Source organism: Equus caballus, chromosome X (assembly GCF_041296265.1).
Source record: "Equus caballus isolate H_3958 breed thoroughbred chromosome X, TB-T2T, whole genome shotgun sequence".
Lineage (NCBI taxonomy): Eukaryota > Metazoa > Chordata > Mammalia > Perissodactyla > Equidae > Equus > Equus caballus.
In genome coordinates this window covers 41,055,727-41,064,821 of record NC_091715.1, presented here as the reverse complement: position 1 = coordinate 41,064,821, position 9,095 = coordinate 41,055,727, and the positions used below count along the sequence as shown (strand labels likewise).

The 9,095-nt window shown below is 45.7% G+C and overlaps 1 protein-coding gene across 6 annotated transcripts in view; it reads right to left on the bottom strand.

Annotated features, from left to right (window-relative positions):
* Positions 1-459: 459 nt before the first annotated feature.
* Positions 460-9,095, bottom strand: part of CCNB3 (cyclin B3) — a 55,242-nt gene continuing 46,606 nt past the window's right edge. For 5 of the 6 annotated variants that reach the window (XM_070256687.1, XM_070256686.1, XM_070256689.1 and 2 more), the window contains 5 exons: positions 8,452-8,589; positions 5,093-5,248; positions 4,148-4,297; positions 987-1,117; positions 460-767 (listed from right to left, as the gene is read on the bottom strand). In XM_070256687.1, the coding sequence (XP_070112788.1) occupies positions 695-767; positions 987-1,117; positions 4,148-4,297; positions 5,093-5,248; positions 8,452-8,589 (648 nt within the window). In that variant the 3' untranslated portion in view covers positions 460-694. 6 annotated transcript variants of the gene reach the window in all.

The following is a 9,095-nucleotide window of genomic DNA, read 5'->3' as shown; positions in this document are numbered from 1 at the left end:
GGAGAGAAAAAAAAAAAAGAAGAAGATTGGCAACAGATGTTAGCTCAGAGCCAATCTTCCTCACCAAAAAACCATTAAAAAATTTTTTTTAATTTTTAAAAATCCTCATCCCCACCTATTCGCCATCTGGGAAAAGGCAAAGAAAGCAAGCAACCTGAGATGGGGACTAAAGGGTATTGGCCCACGCTCCCAGCTGCCCCAGATCTGAACAGTGAGGCCTGTCTGTCAAGTAGGGCTCTCTCTCCTTGGAGTAGGCACCCCACCCCCTGCAACGATGCTCCTTGTACAGACTCATCCATCAATTCATACCTAGCCCTATTCCTCTTCTGTGAAGAGAAAGCCTCCAAACAAAGAGGAAATTGGATAAGCTAGACTCTGAGGCACAGCCTTTACTAGGCAGGAAAAAACATCTTTGGGCTATGCATGGGGATCCTGAGCAATTAGAGGGGAGGTGAGCCATTTTAACAATAAACATTAAATTTTTATTAAATTTCTAATTAAATACAATAATTTTTTTCTCTTTCATAAAAAACCAAATATTTACAACATTATGGTTTAGGAAAAGACAAACAGAGAGTAAAAATGAAGAAAAGTGATTAAAAGGCAAATTCAAGGACAGAATAAATACAGTCTATTTACATGCCTGCCTGGCTCTGGTGGTTGCTGCCAGAGTGCCAGGCCCTCAGCCTCAGAATTAGCAGTAGTTCAAAATCTCCTCCAGCTTCAATATGTCCAAGGGGGGAATTTTGGTGACTTCAAAGAAGACCCTGTAAAAAGAAGAGGCGTCTGCTCAGTGTAAAATAGGCTAAAGCAAGCAGGCTCCATGCAAGTGGGACGTAGAGCTCTTGGTTCCCTATCTTGTTTTAACCCTGGAGCAGAAAGTAAGGTGAAAAGTACCTGAATCTTCCTTTTCTGTTAAGTGAGGCTAGTCTGCACTTCCCCATGACTGAGAACAAACCCAGCCTCACCTGGAGCTTGGTACTTACTGATGAGAATACTTGGAATGCACAGTCTTGAGTCTATCACAAGAACGGAAAGTCAGCAGGGTGTTGAGCTGCTTGACCAAAGGGTGAAGATCAGAGGTCTTGTAGCCACTGTAATACTCCAGGGTAGGAGCCTGGAAGAAGTAACATTAACAGTGACTTTTACAATAGAAAGCAGACCCTTCTTCTGTCTCTACCATCCTACATCCAAACTTCGTACCCATGGTATAGGCAGGGCAGGTAGTCAAACATTTGAAAGACTTAGACAGCATAGACACTGACAAATGATTATAGGGTACTACCTAGATTAGGTTCCAGCTGCAAACTAGTGGTATGGCTATATCTATATGTACCAGTTGGATATTAGCCCTGGCTGCAGGTATTCACATAAGCTGAAGTCCACCAAAAAATCTAAGGAACAGGACTGACTTTGTAATTTACTCACTCTCAGGTCAAGCGCCAATGTCCAGGCAAACATCAGACCAAACTTGAGGTCCCAACTCAACAGCCAACAGGGACTTAAGACTGCTCCTCCTCTCTGGCTCTAACAGCTATCATTCCGTACATTTATTTTTTCATTCGACTTTAAGGATGCCTGTTATATAGCAGAAGCAATAGAGCAGCATGTTTAAGAGCAACGGTTCTGGAAGCAAACTGCTTGGGTTCAAATTCCAGCCTTGAGCCAGTTATTTAATCTCTTGGTGCCTTAGTTTCACAATCTGCCAAATGTGGATCATTACAGTAATTACATGATAGGATTAAATGAGTTAGCCCTGTGTAGGATGCTGGGAATACAAAGAAGGCTAAGTCTCCCGCCCTTGAGGAGTCTTTAGTCTAGTTGGGGGAGACAGACATACACACAGAGAACTAAAAAAATGTGTGGAAAGTGCTATGATGGAAGACAGAATGGGACACTGGAGAAACAGAGCAGCAGGACCCATGACCTTTGGTTCGGAGAGTAACAGAAAGCTTCGTAGAGGAGGGAACATCTGAAATGGGTGGAGAAAGTCAAGTGGGAGCTCCACAGGCAGACAAAGGGAGATTTATTCTATAAGGCAGTGGTTTTCTAAAGATGTCTTATTTTCCCTGAACACCTTTTTTTCAAATATCTTACCTGGAATTGAGGGTAGTGGCTAAGAAGCCCATCAATTTGGATCCCTTTACCTTTTACAAGGCCTCTGAAATACTTTTGCAGGAATCCCAGGGCTCTAACGAAAACTGCAAACTACTGCCACAGGCAAAGGTCTGTCATTGGCATGCTGAGCAGGGGAGTATCACGTGGGGTAACACATTATATTGAGTGCATTAAATAAGATTAACAGCCCCACTGTCACTGCATAGGTTCAGGCCTCAATGCTTCACATTGACTGTTATGAAAGCCTACTTGCTGGTGTTCCCACCTTAACACTCTCTTTCATCTAATACACCTTCTATACCGCTATACCAATACTATTTCCAAAACTCACAAACAGGAGTATGTTTGTGGGTTTCCTAAAAGACTTCCAATGCTTTAATATACTTCCAATGCCTAAAAAACTTCCAATGCCTTAGTATAAAGTGGGTCCCTTAGCCTGGCATCAAAGGTCTCTCACAATCTGACCATACCCTTCCATTCTAGTCTCATCTCTCATCACTCTCTATTAATATATCCTCTGCTTTACTACAGGAAATGCCTTATTCTGCCCCAAATACATCACATTCTTTACTTATTGCCTTCACGTCTTTTCAATTATCGTTGCCTCTACCTAGAATGTCTCCTCTCACCGGTTCCTATTCATCTTTTAAGACCCAACTCAAAAGTCACCTCCTCTGTGAAGACTTTCTTATCTGTAGAAGCAGTATATATAGCATAGAGGACTGTAGAGCCAGAACCTGGGTTCAGATCAGGGCCAATATTTAGCCGATACTCACTGGTACAGCCATGCCAAGTGTTAAAACATTGAAATATTTCTATACTGGTTAGCAAGCAGTTTGCTGCCCCAAGCCTCTCAATTGTCCCCCTCAGAACCTAAAAAGACTCTTCCAGGATCCAAGGGTCAAAACTTGACTCAGCATGGGGCCTCCAAAACCATGGCTTCAGAGCTATGGCCCGCATCGATTCTGATTATACAGTAAGTATATACTTTGACCACCACTCCAAGTTCCCAAAGACTAGCCCTGTCTCTCATTAGCGAAATATGGGCAGTTATTTCTCATCTGTAAAATAGGGATAATAGTACTGATCTTATAGGGATGTTGTGAAGATTAAACGAGTTAATACACAAAGTGCTTAGGCCACTGTCGAAGCACTCAATAAATGCTAGCCATTATTATTATTTATTCTTTTTCATCATCACCACTGCCATTTACTGAATGCTTTCTCTTCTCCAAGAAATTTCAGTATGACTTGTTCAAGTTCACACAACTGTTTATAGGATTCTTTCTCAGCACACAGAGGTTTCCCCATCAATAGTGGGTCTATAAGATTTCTACACTGGAGGGGCTTAGGAGCAGTTGGAAAGAATATGCTCATTTGTGAGCATACTTTTTCTTCTTGGATTGCATGTTACACATCAGTAAAAATTCATAGTTCTCTAAAGTTGCTTTTATTCACAATTTTTCATAAAATTGAAAAGGCATCAAATAGGAGTTTTATTTGTATTGGGGAAGGGGGGTTTGGGAGCCTTTCTCTTCAGAGAAGAGCACTACAGTATACCTCTGAGTCCCCCATTATATACGTGGACAGTTGTTTTCACTACTCTGTTCTCTGGGTCAGTGCTTTTCAAACGCTGTTCCAATGAACTCCCTCAGGGGGCAATCTTGCTGAGGGGACTGCAAGGGGCCGGAGTAACATGGGGTCAGGTAAGAAGTGGGCCTACCCGACTCCCTGCTGCAACCAGAATAATTCTACATTAGTCTGTTTTGTAACATTGGTCTTTCAGGTAAGCTTTCTTTGGAATAAAGGGTAATGTGACTAAGAAAAATGAAATAAAATACTTCAAAACCATTGCTGTAGAAACTCTTTTGGCAGCCAGGCCCCTAAGATGTCAAGATGTCAAAGAATTCATAACTGTGGGTACACGGCAGTTTTGTTACTAAGTTTCGCATGGCTGTAATTTACACCTTCCTCCTGAGTCAACCCTGTGCTTCTAAATCCCTGCCCCATGCCCTCAGCAAGTGTTTACCAAGTGTCCGAGCTTCTTCATGTAGAGGGCCAGGAGGAAGGAGCCAGCAGCTAGCTTGGAAGCCCTCTCCTGGATATAGTCGTACTCCTGCAGGGTCATCTCGCAGATGAAGCGGGACAAGGTCAGTGTCTTCATGCTGGTACGGACACACTAAAGGCAGCAAGACTGGCTCAGCAATCAATTCAGAAAACTGGCATTAAGCAGAAGATCCCCTGCACCCACTCTCTCCAGTTATCTCACCTCAGGCTTAAATGGCTCTGTCCCTGAACAATGAACCTCTCCTGCCACCATGACTCACACTAAGGACCCTACCCACAAAAGCACAGAATCTTTAGGGGGCATTCTGAAATTGGCAATGGGATTTGCCACCTTTAGGGTTTTTAACCAAAGTATCAAGTATGCTTATGGTACCCTCCCATCTCCCCTTTCTTTGAAGAGCCACAGCCCTGCAACTGTTAACTTTGCACCTGGTTCTGCCCTAGGAGGTGTTTCATGCTCCAAAGGAACTCCTTCCCTTTTCTGGTTTGAATCTTTTTTTAAATTATAACCTATAACACACACATAGAGAAAAGTACACAACACACACTTGTAGAATACAATAAATAATTATAAAGGAACCTCCCCTGTAACCAATACTCAGGGGAAGGAAGAGAACTTTGCCAGCATCCCTCTCAAACTTCCCAACTGTCCTTCCTAATCAAAGAATCTTCTTCCCCTCCCCTACTCTGCCCTCACCTCAAAACTTCATAGATACACCATGGAAATCTGCAATTTTCTTCCCTCCATGCTTCAGAAAGATTGCCGATATAGGAGGGTGGATTGAAAAAGAAATTCCCCTGTGCCCAGCTGTTGCTTTCCCTTTTCCCACCACTCAGGCAGCTACTCTGGGGATGGAAGTGACTAACCCAGCAGTGGGAGAATGAAGATACACCTCCTCCCTCTTACCCTAGCATATCTGCGCAGAAAATGATAGGCGATAGGAATGTTGATATCAAATTTGAGGGTTTGCAGGATGCTGATTTCCATGGTGAGCATCTCATTTCGCTGATAAATATCATCGCAGATATACAGGAAGTCATCCACACAAGGTGGACAGGGCTCCTATGGGTGGAGAGGAAAGGCAGTGAAAACCAGGCAAAGACAGCCCACTCCTCTCTGCTTAGAGACGACAGGCAGAGGGGGAGAGGGGTGAAGGTTAGGAGGCAATAACATTTCCTGGCATAAACCTTCAGAGTAGCTCTGAGAGCTGGCTTCTCGTTGATTTGAGTGGCCCATCTGGAAAACAAAATCAGAAAGACAGGAAAGATCTGTCTAAAAACTGCACCACTGGAGAGAGGATACAGCCTCTCGGGGTGGATTCTTACAGCATTGAAAGCAGCATAAGTGGCACAGGCACTGGGAGCAGTGGGGAAATCTAAGGTCTACTCTAGGGGAAAGGAGGGAAGGAGACCACGGAAAGGGGAGTAGAGATAGAAAATAAGCCTATACTTTGTGTCCTAGTCAACGGAATGAAGGAGAGTGTTTGGGTGGGGGCACTGCTGGGGTAACAGGCAGTGAGAGAGAAGCAGACAGGCACAGAGGGAACTCAAGCAGAGAAAGCGGACTGCAGGGGGTGGGTGAATGTGCATGGGGGCTAGACTAGGAAGATCCAGGCCAGGCCAAGGGTGAGAAGAACCCCTCTTTGGAAGCACCTTCTCATGTCCCGCCCTCTGCAGGTTAAACCTTGGTTTTGGGAAGAGGACAAGGAGGCAGGAAGACCCCTAAATCTTGTCTCTAGCTGCATCTAACTGCCCACCTCAGCCTTCTTCCCACACCTTTCTCTCTCTCTCTCTATTTTCAGATCACAGACTGGAAAACCCTCTGGTTTGTAGGCAAGGAAATTGAGGCTCAGAGAGAGGAAGTAACTTGTTCAAGTTCACACAGCAACCTAGTGGCAACACCAGGGCAAGAAACTCTCCCTTCCATTGCTCTACTCACCAGAGGCTCCTTCCTTTCTCCTCTTCTCATACCACCCCGACACTTCCCCTTGCAAAGTCTTTCTATACTTCTTAATCCTGTGAGGGGAAGACACCCCTTCTCCAAAAAGCTTAGTGTCCTGGCAACTAGAGGAGAGGTGCTCCCTGTTCCAAGATTTGCTAAGAAGTGCCCCTCACATTCTTCTCCTCCCTCCTGCTCTCCGTTGTCCAGGGGCCCCCCAGCTGCTTTTTAAGCCCCCTTGAGGCTGAGGCATGGATTACTTGCTCAAGCTACAAGGATGGTCCTAGGTAAGCAGAGGGAGGAGCTGGGGGAAGAGAGAGGGAAGAAGAGACAGGGAATGAAAGCAAGAGAATGAACCAGGTAGCAAGTGAGGAGGGAAGGAAATAAGCCAGGGACAGAGGGAGTGAGGGAGGGAGGGAGGGAAGAACGGAGAGAGGGAGAAAGGGAAGGAGGAGGCTAGGGAGCGCGGAAGGGAAGGAGGGAGGGTGAGAAGGAGGGAGAGAGCCAGGAAGAGAGGGAGCAAGGAAGGATGGAAGGGAGCGAGCAAGAGACGGATCTTTGAAGAGAGGGAGGGAGGGGAGCAAGGGAACCAGGGAGCAAGTGAGTAGGAAAGGAAGTGAGCCAGAGAGGAAAACAGTGAGGGGGAGGGCAGGAGAGGGAGGGAGGTAGGCGAGAGAGGGAGCAAGGGAAAAAGGAGATGAGGGAAGGAGGGTGGGAGGGAGCTAGGGTGGGAGGGAGTCATAGATGCCAGGGTACCAGGAAGCCAGGATGGGAGGGAGGGAGGGAAGGAACAAGAAGAAGGGGAGAGAAGGAATGAGCATAAATGGGCAGGGAGGGACAGAGGGTGGGTAGGGAGAAGCAAAGGAGGAGGGAAGGAGCACAGCATGAGAAGAGCAAGGGGAGGAGGGAGGGAAGAGTAAAGGAGAGAGGGAGAAACGGTAGGACAGAGGGACAGAGGGAAAAGAGTTAAGAAGAGAAGGAGAAAAGAGAGTAAGCAAGGGAAGGGGAGAGAAAGTGAGGGAGGGAGGAAAGGAGGGAAGGTGGGAAGGAGGAGGATGGAGTGGGACAGACACGAGCAAGGGGAGGGGGGTCAGGATCATGAGGAAGGGAGGCACAGAAGGAGCGAGGGATGGAACAAAGGTGGAAAGGAGGGAAGAAGGGTACCAGTGAGTGAAGGAGGAAGGGATTGAGCAGGGGAATGAACGAGAGAGCAAGTGAAGAAGGGAGGGAGGGAGAGAAGGAGTGAGAAAGGGAGGGAGCCCAGCATGGAGTGAGCGAGTGAACAAAGCATGGATGGAAGACGGAGGGAGGGATGAGAGAAGGCTGGAGGGAAAAGAGGAGCTAGGGAGCAATTTGTGGAAGTGAAGCAAGGGCAGCAGGAGAGGGAGGGAGAGAGGGAGGCAAATAGGGACCAAAGGAGGGAGAGTTGGAGTTAGGGAGAGAGGTTCAGGACCGCGGTAGGCGCCAAGTGAGTGAAGGAGGGACAGAGGCCAAATGCGATTTAGGGATAGAGCTGGGAGCTGGGGAGGGAGCTAACGAGGGAGCACAGAACAAACCCACAGTTCTAAATCTCTTTGAACTCAGTAAAAGTTGCTACTTCTCTGCTCCTAAACCCTAAAGTTTCATACAGCTAGCCTATCAGAAGGAAAAATGAGAGTTGAACAAGATCATTTAACATCTAAGCAAGAGGAAAGAATAAGAGAAATTAGATAGATTATAGTTATGAAGGAAAGGCCAGCTACCTGCTTTTATACTGATACTGCAGAAATAACTATTTCACCTGAACTCACTACCATCTACACCTGGCCAGTTTCTCTTAAATGTCTCCAGTGCCCAGGTTTGGAGATGCTTTCTTATATATGTAGTTCAAGACCACCAGATGGAGCTAGTGGACAAAAAAAGGGGGCCAAGACAAAGAATTATGGACCAGAAGGAAGCTTTAAAAAGAACGACCCATTTAATTAGGCACATGCCCACATACACACATCTTCAAAGAGGAAAGGGAAGAACCTTGTTGATGCCAGGAAACAAATACACCACCACTGCCACCCAACACCAACTTTCTTGCTGGGGAAGACCGACAATTGGTAGGAAAAATTATTTGTGCGCATGTACGTATGTAATTGTATACACACACATAGGTACACATATATGCAAACGTATATACACATGTATGTGTATATGCGTTTATATACATATATTTGTGTATATACATGCATATATACATGCATACATATACGCACACAAATATACATACACATATATATCCAGCTTAGCTAGAAACCTGATTGGTTAGTTCTCTCCAGGTCCCATGGTCTCAGGCTCACCTCAAATTTTGCTGCAATCAGAAAAGCAGTGGAACCAAGGAGTTGTAGTTTGTCTTTCTTGCACATCACCTCCATAAGGTAGTGATCCACCAGCTTCACTGCCAAGTACAGGGTCTCATGACTCATCTCAAAGGTCATCTGGAAGAATACACAAACAAGGAAGGAACCTACACATTGTTCAGCTCCAAAGCCGCATCCAGATAGATCTAACTACCTGGTCTGTGACATTGAGGACAGAGGAGCTACCAGACCTGGACAGCTGGGACTCTTCCATGAATACGGGAACTGCTTCAGCTAAGACCCTGGTATTATCTAGCCCTACATATTTCCATGGGTAACCAGTCTTAGAAACCAGAGAGAGATTCTCCAGCTTCTCTGTGAGTACCTTGAGTAAACACACCCTCTCGCTTTGATCTCCAATACTTAGATTCTTGCTTTCCCCATTTGCTACTTGTAGTGTAAACCCTGACAGCTGGCTTTTTTCTTTTTGTAACACAAGTGCCTGACTTAAGCTTTGATTGCCAAGGCATCCACTTCAAACATGGCTATCTCAAGTAAACACGTTGCCAGCCACACAACTAGGTAAAGAGCTAGGCCAACTCCCACCAATGAAGCTCCTTTGTTCTAGAGATCTTGGTCGGTTT